This window comes from Sphaeramia orbicularis, chromosome 1, assembly GCF_902148855.1.
Source record: "Sphaeramia orbicularis chromosome 1, fSphaOr1.1, whole genome shotgun sequence".
Taxonomy (NCBI): Eukaryota; Metazoa; Chordata; class Actinopteri; order Kurtiformes; family Apogonidae; genus Sphaeramia; species Sphaeramia orbicularis.
Genome location: NC_043957.1, coordinates 18592617 through 18615317, shown reverse-complemented (window position 1 = coordinate 18615317; position 22701 = coordinate 18592617). Strand labels below are relative to the sequence as shown.

The window sequence follows — 22701 nt, the reverse complement described above, 5'->3', positions numbered from 1 at the left end:
AAGACAAGCAAAGAAACCAACTGTGCAGGTGAGATCAGAAAACCACATGGGGCCTTTAAAATTAATCTCACTTCATTACAGCACTGGCTTAAAGAAAGACAATAGGAATAAAACAATAACACTGGGTTACAAAAAAATGTTTTTTGCAAGTTGTCTAGGTTTTTTCAACTGAATTAGGACCATTTTGCACCGCTAAATCCAAAAATGACATCTGTTTTTCTCAATCAGGTCAGGTTTTTTTGGTAATTTCATTTTGAAAAATTTGATCTTCTCACAAATTATAATAATTAATACCAAAATAAGATTGGTAAGCACACTTTATGAAACTTGTGACTTGATTCCTGTTAGGTACAATGGTGTATTCACCGCAGATGTAGCAGAATACGTCAGGCTTATTTTTTGCAATATCTTCTAGTCAAAGCCATTTCATTCACCTGTAATATTAAAAAAACCATTAATCATAAATTGGCAAAAGTAAAATCTTCAGAACTTGTTTATTGCAAGAAATATGAAAGAATTTTGTATCATATGATGTGAAAATGCCCATAAATGTAAGCAAAAATGTTAAAAAGCCAATATGTAGCATAGTTCAGAAAGTTGACCTGATTGAGCAAAATTAATGTGATTTTTGGATTCAGCACACCAAAATTATCCTACATCAGCTCAAAAAACTTAAACAATGAATTTGTTGTTGACCAGTGTAATATACAGTACAAAGTACAACAAAAATATAAACAGAAAATAAAAGACAACATTATCTAAACAATATAATGTGCCTAAATATGACTGGACTACCCTAAACTTTCCCCCATTTTTTAGCCTTCCTCCTACATTTTGGTCCCTATGAAGATCTTTACATGTGGACTGTACAACCCCAGTTAGATTTCAACAGCCTTTTTTAGGTTTTTACTGACCTCTGCTGGTGAATGGTGGTATCTGATTTCATGCTATCTTCTCCTCTCAGACCAGCCCAAGTGGAGACCCCACAGAAGGAGCCGGAGTGGGTCAGGGGGAGGGTGAAGCTGAGGGCGGACCCGTCCATCCTTGCTGACCTGCCGACTCCGCCCACGGCCGGCGCACCGAACTCTGGTCAGAGTCCGTCCAGCAGGAGCGGGTTAACTGTCCGAACACCAGACAGAGGAGGCGTAAAACCCCGAAGTTCATCACCCAACACCTCAGGTTGAACTCAAACACTGTCTGATCTTGAAACAAAGTCGTTAAAGTGTATCCGCAGCATGAACGATAACTTTAACCATAAATATGTAGGTTTTCTCCTCATTTATGACAGGGATGTGATCTAATTGGTTTAATTTTCTAAGTAACTGTAGATTTTATTTTCCTCTCAGTGGTATCAGAGCACAAATCTTGGTCAGGACTCCCTTGGAAAAGAGATTCTTAATCTCAATGGGATCTTTTTTCCTGGTTAAATAAATAATAATAATTAAAAAAATATCTGCTGAATAAAGACATAGTTACACGTTCCTACACAAATATTCACATTTTTTATTTCTATTTTAACCTCCTGAGACCCAACAGTGCAGTTTTGTCCTCTGTAGGGGGCAAGGGTTTCATAGCTTTACTTAAAAAAAAAAAAAAAAAACAACAAAAAATAAAAGCACTTTCCATTTAAAAAAAAAATGTAGCTGAAAAAACTGTTGCAGCATGCTGTTTCCATCAAGGCAAATATTTAAAGTAACAAAGCAAAAACTTTAACTTTCTAAGGTCTCAGGAGGATATTCAAAAACATATTTCCAATATATCAGCAGGTTGCAGTGTTTGTTTCACATTGTGATAAACCAATCTTACAGTTGTGTAGAACTGAAAACAAAGCTGCTAGAGAAATGAGTCTGCTGCGTGTTTATACAGGATGTGCTGGATAGGGGTCTTAATGCTAGAAAATGTACTGTTTTTGACAATAAACTGTACGTTTTATCACACTGGGCCTATGTCATTGCAATATTTAGACATTAGTTTATTTTTGGATATGAGAGAATTCTCAGCAGAGGTGTTGGTGCAGTCGGAGAGAATCGAGTCAGATGATATAAAGTCTCAGGGCTTTTGAGGAATCATCCACTGCTGTTATGAAATATTTGCAGACAAACCTTTTTTTGTATTTCAAAAGGTGTGGCTGCATCAGACAAACGCAAACAAAGACAAATGATGTTCTTTATTGTTTGTTGTTAATGAGACAAAAGTAACATAACTAAATTGTTGACATTTTTAACATGTCATGTCCTGGTTGTGTTTCATTATCTGCTGAAACATCCAGTTTTAACCTGGATGGAACTGAGCATGTGCAGAGAGGAACATGTGAGTTTGGAGAATGGAACAATACTTTGAGGAGTTCAGTGACTTAAGAGTGATTCTTTAAGCAATATTTCTAGAGGTTGACTGATATGGGTTTTTCTGAGGCTGATGCAATACTGTTTTTTTTTTTTTTTTGGTGTAAATTTGGTCAGCTGATGGTCTTTGAAGCCAACATTTAAGGCTGATTTATTTATTTATTTATTTTTTTTAAAGCACATTGACCATTAAATAAAAATGCAACACTCAGATAATGAAAATTTTTATTCAGCAATATAAATGAAATCATTAATACATATACACATAGTACTCTTTTAAGATTTACTGAACTTCAAGTGCTGCCCACACAGGGGCCTGATCAAATATCACCATTTTTACTACTGATCAAATATCGGCTTTCAAGAAAACAATTAAGGCTGATGGCCGATATTGAAAAAACATCAATATACAGGGTGGGGAAGCAAAATTTACAATGAACATTTAGTTGTTTTTTCTCAGCAGGCACTACATCAATTGTTTTGAAACCAAACATATATTGATGTCATAATCATACCTAACACTATTATCCATACCTTTTCAGAAACTTTTGCCCATATGAGTAATCAGGAAAGCAAACGTCAAAGAGTGTGTGATTTGCTGAATGCACTCGTCACACCAAAGGAGATTTCAAAAATCGTTGGAGTGTCCATAAAGACTGTTTAGAATGGAAAGAAGAGAATGACTATGAGCAAAACTATTAGGAGAAAGTCTGGAAGATACTATTAAAGAAGAATGGGAGAGGTTGTCACCCGAATATTTGAGGAACACTTGCGCAAGTTTCAGGAAGCGTGTGAAGGCAGTTATTGAGAAAGAAGGAGGACACATAGAATAAAAACATTTTCTAATATGTACATTTTCTTGTGGCAAATAAATTCTCATGACTTTCAATAAACTAATTGGTCATACACTGTCTTTCAACCCCTGCCTCAAAATATTGTAAATTTTGCTTCCCCACCCTGTATAGGCCTACCTCTAAATATATCACTAATACATGAGGTGAACAGAAACGTAATTCCACCACTGTATATGTCCACACATTAATAGACCAATGAAATACCTGCAAAAATGGGTCAGGTAGATGAAAAGGAGGCTCCACCCATTGCTACTTTTCCGCCATTGTCGACTGAAAGCAGTTCTCATTTCTTTGTCTTTTTTTCCTCCAAATCCAGTGTCAAGCAACTTCTATTGATGAGAAGTGAAACCTAATCTTCATTTATTATCATCAGTGTGTATCAGCAAAGTGAAAACTGCTTCAGAAAAGCTCAGGAGTTTGAATTCTTTGCTTCTATACTTTTTGAGGCTCATTAGAGATATGACATGCGTGTCCTAAATTCAGCTGGATATGTATTTGATGAAGTTCACAAGCCAAAAAAAGTGTTGTTCTGGCCTTCATGCAGGTGTTTTATACAATAAGTGCATCTCAAATTCTTGAACTGTTATTGTGTCATAGTATTAAACCATTCCCAGCCCTGGTTATAGTTGTCGTTCTTGGTGTGAACAACCCTAAAGCTAACAAATGCATTGTATTTAGTATCGAAACAATGCAATGTTTTGCATAATTTTTTTTTTTGTTTGGAATTTTTTCCAAATAGGTCATATTATAAACTGCAAATGCATATAAATTCACATCTAAAAGGTCTCGTATTGAAGTGAATCTTTGTTCAGCTCTCTCTATTTATTTCAGAGACTACACTGATATGTTTTTGCTTAGACAAGTGTTCTTTCCTTTTATATTTTCTATCTTAAATCTTAAAAACTTAGCAAGTTGATGTTCGTGTAAATCTTTATTGCTTGATTCTCTTCTGACACTTTGCAACAAAGAGAGACGGAATCAGAAAGCTGCTTTGTGATGACGAAAATAAATGTTTGTGTTAATTGTTTGCAGCATCAGAGAACGAATCACCTGCTGACTGGAGGTCAAGGCTGAAACCAGTCTCCAAAGACACCAAGTAAGATTTGTTTGTGTTGTTTGTGTGGAGCCTTTTCTGTTTTTGCAATTAGGTTTTAGTCTTATTATCTGAGGCAGCATCTCTACAAGTGTCCAAGTGTCTTTCCCCCCCTTGTCCTGACTGTCCATCCGTCCTCTGATCCAGTCTTCCATCCGTCCATCCAACCCTCATCCCACAGGACGCCTATACCTGCTGCTCCTCCAAATGTCCCGGCCATCATTTGTACTCAGACCTTTCAGACTCTCCCCTTCCGCCACATGCGTGTGATCCCCAAATGGTGTCAAGAATGAGTGGAGTCCTCCGCGGTGCGACATATGCTCAGTGCACCGAGATCCTTTCCCCAGATGACCTTTCCTCTCGCTCGTATGAATCAAAACAAAGGACCACAGCAGCAGAGAACGGTGACAGATTACCTACAAACCATAAATGTGTGTCTGTGTGTTTGTGTGTTCACAGACCTGCTGCTTCTTCACTGTCGTCTCCCAAACCCTGGACTAATGGAGCTGGAAAATCCCAGACTCCAGATCCTTCTGTCAGGCCTTCCCCTTCTCCTCATCTTCCCAACCCGAGTATTGCTGTCAGTCCACCACCTTCCAAAGGTAAAGTCTCTCTCTCTCTCTTTTTTTTTTTTTTGTTGTCATTTAAGTTTTTATTGATTTTGTCATATTTTCAGTCATTCACAAAAAGGAAAAAGAAACTAAGCAGGAAAAAAGAAGACAAAAATGAAAATAAAAACAAAACAACCCACATCTTAAAAGGCAACCATGATTTTTGTGGTATTTCTCTTTATTAATAATATTATTTTAATTTTTTGTCTTTCTTTTTGCTCAGGATTCGTGAATGGTCAGAAAAACTCCACTGATAATGGTACCCAGTCAAAGATTACAAAGGTATGAAGCATCATTTACTGACTTAAATCTTTTTTTTTTTTTTTTTTTTTTTTAAATACTTTAATAATCATGTTATTGTTTTGCAGCAGCATCTTTTATAATAAAACCCCAAATTATCTACATTTCAGCTTCTCATGTGTTCAGTAAATGATGCAGTTGTCCTCACATACTTTGTCCATGTTTTTATGAATTATTTATTAGAACTGGATGTTGTGAAGTAAGTCTGACATTTCATAGGCAACACTTAACCTCCATTCTGTCTGAATCACCTGCAATCCAATCACCATTTTATATTAAATATATTGAAGTTTCTACAATAAAACCTTTGTCAATATAGACCTGTTATACCTTGTTGGAAAGCTTAGATTCGCCACAAATGAGTCTCTAAGTTTATTTTACAGTATTCCTGAGCACCAAGGCATAACGAGGCTTACACTGTTGGGGGCTGACAGCAAGGGTATTAGGGATGCACCGATACTGATAAGAGTATCGGTATCGGTGCATCCCTAAAGGGTATATCCCCGAAATTCCCCTAATCCTTTGCTATATACAAATCTATCCACGATAACTGTTAGACAATCGATATAAACTCAATTTGAACTACATTGATCTGATAGTGGCAGAATAATGGTCAGAGAACCAATTTTTCTCCACAAAATTTCACCTAGTGAATGAAAATGACACCATATGAACTCTGAAGATGATCAATATGAACCAAATTCTATCTCAGTCGGCCTATTATTGCTTGATTTATGTCCAAAAAAACTGATTTTCAACTAAAGCGCCCCCATTTGGATGCTTCATAGTACTCATAGAGAAGCTGAAATCCATAGGGTTCTTCCACCAGGGGTCCACTGTGTTGATTATCAAGGAAGAAGAAATCCAACCAAATCTGTCCTAGTTATCACATTCACACGAAGGAGATCCGGCAGTGGCGTGGGTCGGGGTAAAACCATTAATGAACGAATCACCTGGATAGCAACTGAGGCTAACAGGACTGGCGTATGTAGTTCAGGCTGCATTTTAGTCACATACTAAAAAGGAAATGTTCTGAAACTAGAGGTCATTACCTTTCAAATGAGAATAGCGACCAAAGCTAATGCTTTCCTACCTGTTTGGTGTCATGAGGTCACATGACTGGTCCATTTCATCATTATTTATACTCCTGTTCAAAAATGGGTAAAGGGGAAAAAGACAGTTTCAGATAAATTTAACCAGTTCTAGTTCTGGTTGTATTTTATCCATGTACTGAAACAAGGAAATGCTCTGAAACTATAGGTTGTTTCCTTTCAAGTGAGGTGTCATTGATTGATTTTGTTCTTGTGGTTCTTCAGTTATGAGCTTTCAAACTTGGTAAAAAGGAGAAAATTAACACACATCAGGAGGGAAGAAACCGGGTAAAGGTTCAGGATTTATTTAATTTTATTTGACAGGGACAATACATATAGTATGCAACTAATGTAATGAATAGAGGAATTGTAGCCATAGTAGTTAACTAGAATAAAAACAGTATGACAGAACAACATTTGACATTCACAGTGCAATGTTTACAGGCCTCTGAGCTGGTTGTTTGTTGGTGTTTGGTAACTCCAACTAATGGTTACTAGTGCTGATCAAGGTAATTATTGTTAACGAAATGACAAAAACTAGAATTGAAAAAACATTTTTGTTAACTGAAATAAAAAGTATAATTATAAGAAAAAATGATAACTAACTGAAACTGTATTGTGTGCTTACAAGACTAACTAAACGTATGAAAATTATGGATAAAATTCCCTTCGTTTTCGTCTTTGTCAGTGCTGGATTGATTTGAATTTGATTGATTTTGCTCTAGCAGTTTTAGCTAGCGGCACCATACGACACTTCACAATCCGTCACTTCTTGTAGTGATGGGACTTTTGGCTCTTTGAAGGGAGCCGTTCAATCAGGAGCCGTTCACTGAAAAGAGCCGTTCAAGACTGGCTCTTTTATGTTTGTTGCATTATTTTGAAACACCAATGTTTTAATGACTAAATAGGCTACATTTGATGATTGACATTACATTTTAAAGGTGTTTAATTGGCGCGGCAGTAAATAGTATCTTACCGTAAAAAAGAATAGTTAGTTCAAATGTGTGGACTAAATACATGACATGAGAGGTGACATTAGGAAAATGCTGGAATTTGACCAAAAACATCACGGTACATTATGTGGACTAGTCTGTAGCCTAAAAATTAAGAAGAAAATAAAACATTTTCTCATGAAATAACATTTTATTCTCCTCAAAACAAGAACAATAAATGTCTGTAAACATACGGAAAAAATTGCACAAAACACAACAGTGATTAATCACTGCTATTACTTAAAAACCTGAACTATAGTGCATTTCTCAGAACAAGAGCAGTGTGTTGGTAAACATACAGAAAAAAATGCACAAAAGACAAAAGTGATTTATTATTGCAATTACTTAAATACCTTAAACAACTGTAGTGCATTTTCCCTCAGAACAAGAACAATAAATGTGTGCAAACATACGGAAAGAATTGCACAAAACACAACAGTGATTAATCTCTGTTGTTAATAAAAAAAAAAAATTAAAAAATGAACGGCTCTTTACAAAGACTCGGTTCCCATCGTTCATTTCAAAGAGCCGTTCAAAAGATTTGATTCGTTTGTGAACGTCACATCACTAACTTCTTGTCACTTGTCGTTTAGAGCCGTCTTCTCTACCTGGAAACATAGAGACTAAAGTTGGGAGAAAGCAGAGGATACGGGATTTATTTGAATACGACAACGAAGAAGACAAAAGATGTGACAAAACTAAAATTAATACTAAAACTAAGCATTTACAAAAAAATGAAAACTAATCACTAGCAAACCTGCTCTAAAAATGAATTAAAACTAACTGAATTAGAGAAAAAAAAGTCAAAACTAAATTATAATGAAAAATCCAACACTATTATAACCTTGGTGCTGATGCAGGGGATCAGAATGGAGGCACTGAATCAACCATAAGGATTAATGATGGACAACACTACCTGAGTCGTCCACAAGTCTGTGTACAAGATGTTATCATAGGTGTGGGCAAGAGATGAGATTCATTAGCTCATAAATGAAGTTGGATGATATCAATACATGAGTCCAGCACACAAGCATGTACATATAACCAAATTAGAGATAAGAACAAATATAATAGTCTGTTTTTTTAGCCTCATGTAAGTTATTCAGCAGTTTACACTCGCTAAGCTGACAAATTTCTCAGCTATCATTAATATTAAAACAGTGGGTTTGATTTTTTTTTTTTTTTTTAATATTTATTTTTATTTTTCTGTGTCACTTTGGCTGTTTTTTTTTAGAAAACATCATGATTTGGATCAAAATGGACTCTCACAAGGTTTATTATGTTTTACAGAGCCTTTTGGTTTTGCACTCCAGTGAATGATTTAATGCTTTTGTCTGTTGATTTTACATCATGAATTACAGAATAAACCTAGTAATCGATTTATTCCCTTTTTCTTTATGTCTAATTTAGAAGAAGAGCTGTTTATTTGCATTGAACACCGAAACGCATAAATAAAAATTCCATTGTTGTTGAAAGGGATTTCAGGTGTTAGTCTTAAGATGAAAGATGTAAATAATTTTACCATACAAAGCTTATTACAATAAAATACATGGAAATGGCAGATACCGATGGTGATCAACAGAAGTGAATCACTATGAAATGAAGGCGATGCAGCAAGATGTATTTAAAACAGAGCCTGAAAAATCTGAAATGGTAGAAAGCGAATAGTCAGTCTCCATTTTGCTGTTTTTATACAGATAAACCAATATGACTATTTTAAAAAAATCATTGGGTGATGATATAATTATTTTGACTGACCTTTGAGAAAACAACACCACGAATCAGAGCCTCTAATGAGAGTTCTTATCATTCAGTGACTAATCTAATGTTGCCTTGATGTTTTGCTTCAGTTCCACTAATTTCCAGTCTTCTTTGTGAAATCTGTAGACTAAACCAGACTACATCCCTAAAGAGGACATCATCAAGGAGCTGCAGGAGATCGAAGATAATTTAAATGAGTTGGAGAAGAGAGGAGTCGAGCTGGAGGTGAAACTTCGCCGTAGTGAAGAAGGTGATACAAACACACCCACAACAACATAACAGAACATAAGCCGTTGTATCAGAGGGTATTAAAGGTATGTGTGTTTGTGTGTCAGAGGGAGAAGACGACTCTCTCATGGATGAACTCATGGTCGAGTGGTTCAACTTGATCAGGAATAAGCAGGTGGCCATGCGCCGGGAGTCTGAACTGGTCTACGTGTGAGTACCCACCCACACACACTTAGAAAAGGACCGTGCCACTATTTAGCGATTAGTGAAACAGACTTGTGGCCAGAAGGTTGACAGTTTGAACTCCCAGTGTCGTCCCTCCTCCGTCCCCCAGCGGGTCATCCTGGAACAGGACGTATGAAGCGGGGTGAGCAGGAAAGCACACAAAGAAGTTCATGTCAATGAGAACATACACTAAAAACCCTGTGCACAAGTTTTTAGTTTAATAATGAAGCTTTGCAATATTAAAATAACCAAAACATAATAAAAAATAAAAAAAAACTCAAGCTCATTATAAATGGATCATAAAGCTGGATGAAAAGCCCACGCAAAAGATAATAAGATAGCAAGACAAATAAAAACACATAGATGTGAAGGTGTAATATGAAGGATTATAAGAATACCTCAGAAAATACTACTTAGTAAGACATTTTATTAATTAATTATTGTTGTCACTTGTATTTATATGGGTTTATATTAAGCAGATATGTATTGGATGATGATTTAGACTTTTATATGATAATTATTATATTTATTGATATAGACACATGTACATATTGTATTAATAAAGATTGATATACTTTGTGTTGTAATAAAGGAGTAGAGAGGAGGTGTTTACTTCTTCCCACTTCTTTTCAGATCTGTAAATAACACTAAAATTGCTAAGTATTTCTTTTGTATAATAGTTTGGTTTTTTTTTTTGGTTGTGTTTTACTTTTTGTATATCTGAAATAAATCATTAATTTATTCATTCACTCACTCATTCATCTCTGGACCTGGTGATGAAGCCAAATGATAGGATTTAATAGAAGTCTGTCTGAAATTGTCTGGTAACTGGGAGTGATGTCACTGTGTTTTAGTTCATGATGGTGTCATCTGTTGTGTGAAGACATGGTACTTGTATTTCTCAATGGAGTATATCATTGTACTTCCATGATCTTGTAAAGTATTAAATGTGAATTGTAATGTTAAAAGACCCCAGGAAGACTATCTTCTGCAGTGATGCAAAAGCTAGTGGGAATATAAATAAACAAACACAAAGAAGAAATAGAAAGCTAAACTTAAATCAAGTCATGTATAACATATCCTGTTGTAATTTGTACATGATTTGAGGTCAGTACGTGGGTTAAATATGTAAAGGTAGATGTAAAAAAAACTGTTCAGCAAAATAAATAAAAATGTTGGACCAAGAGGAAAAGAAATTTGCCTCCAACCCGGTTCAGGATTTCAAAGCTAAAATATAAAATGACTTCTGAACGGTCACCAGAGGGGGCTAATTTCACTAAAAATGAACCAGTTTACCATGGTTTTCCACTGCATTTCCCTGAATTAACAGTGTCTGAGAGATCACACACAGACATCCTGATAGGTGAATGTAACTCATAAATGAAACACTTTGTTGTGTTTTTTTTTTTTTTTTTGTACAGAGGAAGAACTCAGGATCTGGAAGAGCAGCAGCCGACTGTGGAGCAGGAGCTCAGGAGACTGATGGAAAAACCAGGTGAGGCCTTTGAAGGAAAATGTGCAGGAAGCAGGAAACAGAGCAGAGATGTGAGACTAAAATGTGTTTGTGCGTTCACAGAACATTTAAAAACAGCCTGGGATCGAAAGAGAGAAGAGCAGCTAATGGCCAAACTGATGGAGATCATCAACGACAGAAACGCTATTGTTGAAGGTCTGGACGAGGACAGACTCAGGTGTGTTTACGGCTGATAGTTTCAGTCAGTGCAGTTACACTTTATGTTTTATATTTATGAGGTTAAAAATGTAGTTGTAAGATTAGGATTCAAAACTGAATCCTGTTATCAACGTTAACAGCGACAATTTACCAGAAAGTTGTGCTGTTAGGTCAAGGTCAGGTTTATTTATATAGCACATTTAAAAAAAACTCAAAGTGCCCAAAGTACTGTACAAAGTTGTAGCAGGGCGGCCATGGCTCAGGAGGTAGAGCGGGTTGTCCAATGGTGGTTCGAATCCTGCTCTAGTCATGTGCCGTTGTGTCCTTGGGCAAGACACTTCACCCACCTTGCCTCTAGTGTCACTCACATTGGTGTATGAATGCGTTTGAATGTTCAGTGGTGGTCAGAGGGGCTGTTTGGTGCAAATTGGCAGCCACGCTTCCATCAGCCTGCCCCCGGGCAACTGTGGATACAGATGTAGTTTACCACCACCAGAGGGAGAATGTGAGAGTGAATGAATAACACTGGGTTACAAAAAAATGTTTTTTGCAAGCTGTCTAGGTTTTTTCAACTGAATTAGGACCATTTTGCACCACTAAATCCAAAAATGACATCTGTTTTTCTCAATCAGGTCAGGTTGTTTTGCTAATTTGATTTTGAAAAATTTGATCTTCTCACAAAATTGATTACATTTTTGTGACTTTATCAGTTGATTTTTGAATCAATTGTTAATATTTATTTTTTGCATATTATCTCCATGAAGTGAGTAATAACTAGTATTAGAATATGTTAAAATGTGAGAAAACATCAGATTAGCTGCATTAAACATGGTTTCATTTAATTGTTTTCATATCACTTTATGATATTGGGTTTTAAATACATGTTTCTTTGCTTCAAGAATAAAATTCTTGGTGTGGCTGAGTGGACATTTTTGTAACTCTATGAAAAAAAAAACCTCAATCTCATTGTTTTTTTCATGTCTAAGGAGGTATAAAAACACTCAAAAAAAAAACCAAAAAAAAAAAAACCTCAACTAAGGTTCTCATAATTCATGCATGAAAGGGTTAAGGCATTTTTGATAGTATGAATTTTAAATGACACCTCTAAACATGTAGTTTATAGGGTGTCCAAATTCTTACTGAGTGTATACTGTGAAGTTGTAGCTCTTTTCAGACAAACTTCACCAACCTGTAATGGATCATGGTAAAAACAGAGGCATGTACTGAGCTTCAACTACAGAAACGTATCCCTATTGCACTTATGACATGCTTTGCTAGATATAAAGTATATGTATATGTGCAGGATGAATTGTTTTTAATCTGTGCATTCTCATTTCATTTTTCTCAGGGAGGAAGAAGAGGACGAGCAGCTAAACAAGATGATGATGAATTTTAGTGAGTGTCTTCACCACCTCCACAGGCCATGTGACCCCCCTCCGCTGTGTTCATTAGTTAGCACAACCTCGGTGTCACTGCAACTTAGTTGGCTTATAAATTATCCAATTGAGGATTTCCATCATGGACGCCTCTAATTGAAGTAGATAGAATTCTCATTGTGGTGTGTGTGTGTGAGTCTGAGCTGCATTTTTAAGGGTGCCACTGGGCGATGTTTTCATCTCATTTGATCTAATGACTGCTAATGGAAAAAGCATCAAACAAAATGCTCGCCCTCTTTTTGTCAGCGGCATTTCCTATTAGACAAATGGATAATGTAGTCTGTTAATTTGACCCTCTGATAGAACAGAGTTAAAGCCAGCTTCATTTGCAATTCATGACCGGGAAAGCGGGGCTGAAATTGAGGAGATTTATTGAACTTCAGTGAAAGGTCATTATGTTACAGCGAGTGAATGCCGACCGTGGGCTAAACAGTAGCCATTTCACTTTAATGTATTCATAAAGTTAATGCCGAAGTTTCACAGTTCACTCCCACTGTTGGTGCAGGCATTGGATAGTTTACACATATGTTGTTTCGCGTACAGTTCATAAAACATGGAATCTTCCTGCTACAGATGCTGAAAAAGCTGCTCTCTGATTGGCCGATGGGAACGGATCAGAACACCTTATAGTTTCATTCAATAGATGTTCAAGTTACAGACATGGAATGACATTCATGAATAATTCAAGTGTCCATATTGTGTGAAAAAGGAATGTAGGAAAATTATTCAGTGCCACGTAAAAGATCAATCAATTTAGCATTTCAGTTGCATAAAAAAGAGGATAACTGCATTAAAAAAAAAAAAAGTTAAAATCAATATGCATAATTATCTCAGGCTTAAAGAAAAGTTTTTATAATATTCTACTGTGGGCTCACTATTTTTTATTTATTAATCTTTTTAATAGGAGCTAAAGAGGCAATATACAAAATAAGCTCCACTAAAAAAGTTAAAACTATTGTACTTTTTGGTAAAACTTACCAGAATGGTAACTTTTTAGTGAAGCAGTTGTGAATGATTTATCAGAAATGGCCCCAATATGAGGTTTCTCCAGATGATCAAAGGAACCTCATGGGCCAATACTTGAAACCTAGCGGGATGTCCGCTGTTTTGTTTGTTTGTTTTTCTTTTCCTCTTTTCTTATGGGCTCAGCTGGCTGACAGGCAGCTGTCTGTACCGATAAGGCAGCAGCCGACACCAACTGTACTCCCAGTCATCAAAGCCCATTTTTCTGCCACCTTTGCTTGTGTATCCTCTTTTATTTGGACATTTTACCAGGGAGTATCTCACACTACTTTTTTTTTTTTTTTTTTTCCTACTTGTCTTGTCCAGCGTCCTAACAGCAGAATTGTAGTCTGATTCCTCCCGGTGCTGAACAAATTTGCTTTGCCAAGGGTAACTTCATAAAGTATATGAAGCGCCTTTTGATATTCTACTGTGTTTATTATGAGTTTTTTTGAACCACATTTCGATGCCGGACCTGACATGGGGGGTGGGGGTGGGGTGGGGGGGTAGAAGAAGGGGAGAGAACAAGAGAGAAGAAGGTGGCGAAGACCCTCACAAGAAAGTATCAACAATACAAGCAGCAACAACCATGGAGACAATTATAATGGTGACAATAACTACAACCAGAACTGAGTAAACTGGGCAGAAGAGAGAGAAAAAAAACCCAAAATGAACAAAACTACAAAAAAAAAAGACAAAACACAACAATGAAATACATAAGACCTATGAAATGAAGAATATAAGAAAGGATGAACAAAATATCATATACCACGTTCGCACAAATAATACCTATAACAAATAATACCAGTAACAAATCCACACAACACGCTGTTTTGGTTTTAATATTCAACTTATGTGTGATTTTTGTGTGTGGATGCATATGTCATTGTCTGAGAAAAATCTGAGAACTGAAAAAAAGACAGTGAACTTAATTGTTTTTCTCTGCTGTTGTCAGTAGATTCATAATGGAATGAAACTGCCATTTTTCGAAGAGGTCAAAGTTAATTCAATTCAACTTTATTTGTAGAGCCCTATATCACAACCAGGTTGCCTCACAGGACTTTACAGAATCAGCTGAATATGAAAATAAACAGTCATTTAAACAGTGGATAACGGAAATGGTTCAGACTGAGTTGCATTATGAGTAATTGTGTGGGAAAAAAATGAAGCTTTATTTGTCGATTTTCTGCCTGAGATCTTAAATCAGTGCACTGAATTACATGTGTTGAATGAAATTGCTTTAAATAATATCACATTGGTAACTCATGCCTTTTTAAACCTTTATAGGGCACTCATTGAAATACTCTGAAATTCAAACTTTCAACCTTTGTATGTTATTGGACATCGTCATCTCCCTCTTGCCATAAAACATTAGAGCAGCACTTGCTAAAAAGTAAACACAACTGTTATAGGGTCATAAACTGACAAAAATCACTCATATTCACTATTTACAGCTTCAAAATTTTAATAAAATCTCTCTGAATCACTGTATAGTGTTATAAAAAAAAAAAAACTACATGAATCTTGACCTCATTGAGGCACAGGATTGACCCCATTTTTAATGTGGAAATTACCGAAAATAGTCACTTGCCTGATAAAGGGTTAATGTATCTGATCAGTGATGCTGCACGATAAAAAACAAATGTTAGGTTTAGTTCTGATTACATAGTGAGTAATTATTTCAGACGGCTTTTATTGTCATTTTCTATTACATCTTTATTTTTATTACTTCCGCCAAGGAGGTTATGTTTTTGCCAGGGTTTGTTTGTGTGTTTGTCTGTTTGTTTGTTTGTTTGTTTGTTTGTCTGTCCGTTAGTGTGCAACATAACTCAAAAAGTTATGGACAGATTTGGATGAAATTTTCAGGGTTTGTTGGAAATGGGATAAGGAAGAAATGATTAAATTTTGGTGGTGATTGGGGGTGGGGGGGCCCACGGGGGGGGCGCAGACCAGAAAATTTCATCAAAATCTGTCCATAACTTTTTGAGTTATGTTGCACACTAACGGACAGACAAACAAACAGACAGACAGACAAACAAACAAACAGACAGACAAACAAACAAACAAACAAACAAACCCTGGCAAAAACATAACCTCCTTGGCGTGGGGGGGCCCACGGGGGGGGCCACTGATCAGCCTTGGCGGAGGTCTGCGCTCTCCGAGTGCTTCTAGTTCTTATTGTTTTTAATCAATACTGTATATGGCGGCTGGTGTTTTATGTGTATTTCAACACTAAGAGTAGAAATTGCCTGTTCAAAAAAGACTTGGACTGTAGTTGCTAAGCATGATGGGTAATCACTTCATCTGCCTGTCTTCTCTGATTTTAACCATCTTTAACACCTTTTATACTAGTCTTAATGACCTCTAGTCTGGTAAAACCATCTCTTACTTTTTTTTTTAGTCTAGTTTAATCATCCCTTAGTTGTGTGTAACCATCTTTTAGTTTGGCTTTATAATGTTTTAGTTTAATTTGATCCAATTTTTAGTTTAGTTTTGCTATCATGTATGTGGTTTTTTGGTCTGTTTTAATGCTCTTTCAGTTTGGTTTTACTGTACTGTTGGGTAGTGTGATCATATTTATCAAATAGCTTGGTTTTTATAATCTTTTAGACTTTTTTTTTTTTTTTTTTTTTTTTTTTTACCATTTTTTTCTATTTTAACCATCTTTTCATTTAGTTTTACTGCCTTTTATATTGGTTTTAGCAACTTTTCATCTGTTTAAATGATCTTTTAGTTTTGGTTTTACTATACTTTAGGCTACTTTTTTTTATTTATTTTTATTTATTTATTCAATTTTCACATAGTAAAAAACATACACATAAATACATGTTGGTTAAAAAATTTTGATGGATGGTTACCAAAAAACCGTCAAGGAGGTTAACAAGTGGCAACCTCTAGATTTCAAAGTTTATTTACAACTGCAGTTAAAAATATGGGAAAATATTTGCAAGCTGCACAAAAGTACATTTTCCACAAATAAAATTCTGTGATATACCAAACTTAGAAATGTATCCCATGTGCAAAATTACAATCACTATGGAGCAGAGTTTTCACATCTTTTTTAAACTGAATTTTAGGACGCTCTGGCAGATAATTCCATATTTTTAGTTTAGATGTTCCCATCACTCTGGAACAGGGTCAATCTGGACTCATCAGACCACATGACCTTCTTCCATTACAACTCAGTCCAATGTTTATGCTCTCTACAAACTGGTGGTTTTTTCAGAAATGAGAAGCTCCTTGCTGCATCAGACAAAGAACTGAAACATAATACACCCCGCAGTAATTATCCAATGGAAGGATATTGAATATTTGCTGAGTTAAATCCGGGTGAGGACCTTTTCTTGGCATCAATTTCAGTCTAGTATGACATGACTGGTTCTGGCTACTGTTCATTCATTCATCTTCTGAACTGCTTTATCCTCGAGAGGGTTGTGGGGAGTGCTGGAGCCTATCCCAGCTACCTATGGGCGAAGGTGGGGTTCACCCTGGATGTGTCGCCAGTTCATCGCAAAGCCGACATATAGAGACAAACTACCAATCAGTCTCGCATTCTCACCTATGGGCAGTTTATCTTAAACAATTAAGCCAGTGGTTCCCAACCTTTTTTGGCTCATGACCCCATTTTAACATCACAAATTTCTGCCGACCCCAGACATTCAAAACGGGCACTTTTTTTTTTTTTTTTTTTTTAACTAAAATTCATTTGTTTTTGATCATGTAATAGTTTGCTAGACTATGTTGCAAATAAATGTTAATTTTAGATGACATTTAGTCTATATAATGTATATTATTATGGGTGGAGGCAGAAAAGCCAGGTGTAGATTACTGCACAAAGTCAGAATTTTATTTTCCTTGCTCAGGATATGTACAGCCAGTCCAGCTTGGATTTACAAAGCTGCAAAGTAATACTGAACAAACAAGAACTCAAACTATGAACTAGAAAGGCAGTCAGAAAGCACAGACCTCCGCCAAGGCAGATCCCCCCTGCCCCCGATCACCACCAAAATATAACCCCTTTAGCCCTATCAGCCCACCCGCGGGCCGAAAAAATTATATTAATATTCATCTACTACAAAAATAGAATAAATCAGGACAATGGATGTTTTTTTTCAACTTTTGCTCAAAGTTTAGACCCTAATGTTAATAAAAGTACATCAAAAGTGTTTTTTAGTGCAAACTTTAATGTTCAAACATGATTTTTAATCTTTGTGGGGTGAAATATACGCTATTAAAATCTCCGACACAATTAATTTATGCATATCCAGCCGAAAAAAAATAGGCGAGGATAAAAAATTCTAATTTCTCTTTTAGTTTGTTACAGTTTACTCAGGCAGTAATAGATACAATATTTTAGACAATGGGAATAGATTCTTTGAGGTCTCTAAATGTCCATAGACACCAAGAAAATCCATATGAACCTTATTATTATAAGTATTATAAGTAATTCTTCATTTACTTTGGGTATGTCTTTTTAGGCGTTTTTCCCCTGAAAATATGTTTTTTTGGGTAAACAGGTTAATCATTTGTTGCTTGTGCCAGTATCAACATTTCCTGAAAATTTCATCAAAATTTGTCCATAACTTTTTGAGTTATCTTGCTAACAGACAAACAAACAGAAAAACCCCGATGAAAACATAACCTCTGCCGTTCCTTGGCGGAGATAATAATTAAGAAAGAGCTGCAGAATCTTAAACCAACCACAATGAACATTTGACAGATAAACAGTACCGCAGTGCTTCAGTTTCAGCTTCACAGTTTGTCATGTCTTTTATGTATTGTGGTTGTCTCTCTCAACTCACCATATATTGTTTATTAGTAAGTTTTTTTTTTTTTTATCAGTTACTAGAAATTTCAGGCGATCCCAAGGTTGAAAAAAACTGAATTTAACCCATCAGTACATGTCTTTGTCTGGTGGGGGGAGTACCTGGAGAGAACATGCACACTCCACACAGAAAGGTTCCTGGTGTTGGAATCGAACCCAGAACCTTCTTGCTGTGAGGCAATCATACTATCCACTGCTATTACTATTACAGTAGGTTATAGCAAACCATAATATTATCTTTTTCTTTAACACAGTCTTTCTCTTTCTATAATTTTTAGACATCAAGAAGGAGCCAAAGCCGAAGAAGAAGTCACCCATGTCCAAACTGTTCAACTGGGGAAACAAGAAGGAAGGATGAGGCTCGCCTGCTAACACATGCAGATTTCTACTTTGATGTGTTTTTTTTTTTTTTTTTTTTTTTTGCTGCTGCTGTTATAGTCTTAATGTCACCACTCTCAGCCTATAATTCATGGGATACAGTGTGTGTTGGTGTGTGTGATCTGTCACTCTCAGTTCTTTCAGAAAAATGCCCTCCCTCTGTCGACGGCATCACTCAACATCTGACGTTACACACATACGACGTTGAGAGGTTAATGATTCACCAGCCGTCACGCGACTGGGTTCGTGCTCGGCTTGTTAGGTTTAAACCCCTTCTCGTCTTAATCTGTCTACTTAAGTCTTCAACACACTCACACCTAATAGCTCTGTACTTGTGTTAAAACGCTGGTTGTAAACAACGAGACTGATGCTAATAGTGGTTAAAGAGGCAGTCTCGTCGCAGAGGTCACATGGATGTTTGCTGCTTTAAATTCCAAATCACTTCCGACTGAACCGTATCCCTTAATTTAATGTCGCTTCGTGACCCCGTCGTAGTCGATTACTTGTTGAACTGCTTGTGTTTTTTTTTTTAAATTCACAAAGGTCTCTCTGTAAGTGCTCTTTGGGGCAGCTTTTACTCACTAAATTATTTTCCTCATGATCACGTATCACATTTCTAGAAGCCAAAGGATCAAAAAAGGGAGAAAAACAGCAGAAGCCTCTTTGCATTGGAGGTTGATGAACTTGTCAAACACTGCACACAGTCTGTAATTATTTCTTTTAAAGACTCGGAAACAGAATAATAGATTTTAACAACCTCCCAAAATAATGCATCAACTTGTCTGCTTTGATGCTTTGGTGTCCTCTCATGAACTACTTGAATGTTTTGTTAAATATTTGAGGTAAAAGCCACTGTTCACTGGTCCATATTGGATCTGAATGTTTAATCTTCAAAGAACTGACCTTTTGGGGGTTTTTTTGATCGGATTTCTTTGTGTCATTTCTGCAGAGGCACTGAAGCCACTTCTTACTTATTAATTTTAATCATTTGTAGCTTATGGGAATCATAATGTGATATTGTACATATGTCATTGTTAATGAGCCCTTTTGCTTTGTAACTCAACTGTATATTGTGTAAAATTCGTGCTGAATAAATCTGGTGAATAGAGAAACTCACCTGGATTTTTTGATGTATATCTGTCCCATTAATGTGGGTTTTAATACAGCCTTGAGTTTATCTGGGGAGATGTCGTTGGTGTGTTTTTTCATTGTTAACCTCTCCATCCCCACCACATCATGTTGATTCAGACGCCATTTTGTTTTAACGGGGTCATATTTTGCTAAACCCACTTTTATTAGTCTTTGGTTCATTTTTTATTCGTGTATTTGAACCATAATAGTTCATAAATAGTTTGAATTTGAATCCTCCAAGTGCTGCAAAGCTATCTTTATATTAATTCGGGCAAAAATCAAGTAGATTTTTAATTCCTTCTTAATTTGTTATGCCTATAATTAGTTACGTCATCACATTTGCACATATAAGGTCAAGACTTCCAATGAACATTTCTCCGAGTACGCCATAATTGTTTGTCAGCACTCAGCAGTTGTAGTAAAAACTTTGAGCTGATTACTTAAAATGTTCAGTTGTTGGTTGAACAGGACAGAGCAGCACAGTCAACAACCTGGAGGGGGTGGGGTCATGTGCATTTAAAGGGCCAGAGCTCAAAATGACCTTTCTGGTGTCACACCTCAGAAATAGTGTTTAAGATGGGCCTGTGGAGTTGAATGAATGATGAATTCAGACCCAAGCATAGCATTTACAGTTTATGTAGACCACAGGGAAATGTTTGAAAATGCATAATTCCATTTAAAAAAAAAACAAAATATCACTCCTTTAAATATATCAAAAGTTTCTACAAAATAACATTGTCACTACGCTTTGTTAAAATACTTCGATTCTCTGCGATCACTGTGTTTATTTTACAGTATACCTCAAAACCAAAACATACTTAGTGAAAGAATCACCTGGATAGTGATCAAAACTAATGGGACCTCCTATCTGGTCCATTCCATCATTAATTATATTCCTATTCAAAAATAATAATAATAATAAAAAAAAATACTTTTTCTGTCAACATTTAGCCTAGTGTAATTCAGGTTGTATTTTACCTACATACTAAAAGGAAATGTTCTGAAACTAGAGGTTATTACCTTTCAAATGAGGTGTCAGTGATTCATTTTGTCCTTTTGGTTCTTCAGTTACAAGCTTTGAAACTTGGTAAGAAGGTGAAAATGAGCACAAATCAGTTGGGAAAGAACAGGTTATTGCTTACATCAATGTCATCATAAAGGAGATAATGAACCGTATAGACATTTACACATCCGTATGCATCCTCACAAGACTGTTTCTTTTCTTATTAAGAATTCGGTGCAACTATAACATCAAATATTTCAAGATGACAGTGATAAAGTGTCTGTTTCAGTCTCAAGCTTTTGTCCTGTTCCACAGTTTGACCACATTTTGAGTCAAAATATCCGTGAAAAATAAGTTGAAACTTGAATTTGACATATTATAATTACAGAAATCTTACTGAACAGCTAATAGCACATTCTAATAAATGTCAAAACATTCGCAAACAAACAGTTCAAGCTTCATTTTTATGGTAAAAGACACATTAATACAGTGATTAATGAAATGTAAATAATATAAACACTAATATTGTTTCATCATGTATTTGAGGAAAAATTATATCAGTATGATTTAAAAAAAACAACAACAAACATTTCAGTAAGTGCTGTAAATATGTTAAATATGTTCAACTATTATATTACAGGTATCACAACATTGCATTGTAATTTTGATAATTTCCTTATTTTTTATAAGTAGAAAAGATAAACAACAGATATATGGACACTACTGTGATTTGTCTCTTTTCAGGAGTGGATGTGATGTCTGTTGAGTTTGTATTAGGGCTTGAAGACATCATATCACTGATTTAAATCTGATTTATTGTCCTTGTACTTAAGACATTGGAGTTGGTAATATGCACTGTCAGTGAGTCACCACCAGGAGGCAGCATGAGCCTTTTCATGTCACTTCAGCAGAAAACCATTCAGGTATTTTCTCAGACTTTAAAAGATGATTTCATGTCCTTTCATTCAAACCTTCCCTCAGCTCTATGATTTCTACTAAAGACAATCATGTCACATAATGTCAATATATGATCCTCTGTTTATAAGACTTAATTCCAGTTCACAAAAGGGCAGATATTTATTGCATGTTATTGTCACCAAAATGTAGTTGGACTATCAAAAACAAAGCTTCTGTTTCTATGAAAGAATAAACTAATAATGAACTCATAAACAGAATTCATGCCAATGTTAAACAGTTATATTAGACTATATAAGTGATATTTAAGCAACATCTATATTAGTGACATAAATCTGTTACAAACCGTCACATCTTATTAATGTATTTAGTAAGTGAAACCTATTTACTGTGTAAATAGGTTTAATATATGTTAAATAAATATAAATATATATAAATAAATATATTAAAATAAATGTAATGAAAACTTGAAGTGAACCCATCACATTGTCATATAGTTATGAATGGATTTAATTTGATTTTTTTCTTAGAAACTCAATAATCATCACCACATCTTAAATATGTAAATGCAATAATCCCAAACTTTACAACCTGTCTGATGAGCTGAACACAGGTTAATAAAACAACTTCTAGAATACAACTTTAATGAGATGAACTTCAGATTAGACAAATGGTGAAATGAGATTGATTCTATGGAAATGTCTATTTTCTGTTCCTTGAGTGAAATATGCGTCTGTCTAATTTCCTACAGATTCAAGCAAGATACACAAGTATTTTTTTTTTAAATTATTATTATTATTATTTTGTCATTCATCTCATCATTTCACACACAGCATTGTAGT

General features: G+C 35.5%; 1 protein-coding gene across 1 annotated transcript in view; it reads left to right on the top strand.

The window, feature by feature from the left end:
• Nucleotides 1-19449, top strand: part of LOC115413292 (MICAL-like protein 2) — a 40758-nt gene extending 21309 nt beyond the window's left edge. The window contains exons 7-16 of the mRNA XM_030126075.1: nucleotides 965-1179; nucleotides 4229-4292; nucleotides 4749-4891; nucleotides 5124-5182; nucleotides 9171-9294; nucleotides 9380-9482; nucleotides 10919-10992; nucleotides 11074-11188; nucleotides 12518-12564; nucleotides 18711-19449. Coding sequence (XP_029981935.1) covers nucleotides 965-1179; nucleotides 4229-4292; nucleotides 4749-4891; nucleotides 5124-5182; nucleotides 9171-9294; nucleotides 9380-9482; nucleotides 10919-10992; nucleotides 11074-11188; nucleotides 12518-12564; nucleotides 18711-18790 — 1024 coding nt within the window. The 3' untranslated portion in view covers nucleotides 18791-19449. The remainder of the gene's footprint in view (nucleotides 1-964; nucleotides 1180-4228; nucleotides 4293-4748; nucleotides 4892-5123; nucleotides 5183-9170; nucleotides 9295-9379; nucleotides 9483-10918; nucleotides 10993-11073; nucleotides 11189-12517; nucleotides 12565-18710) is intronic.
• The last annotated feature ends 3252 nt before the right edge of the window (nucleotides 19450-22701 follow it).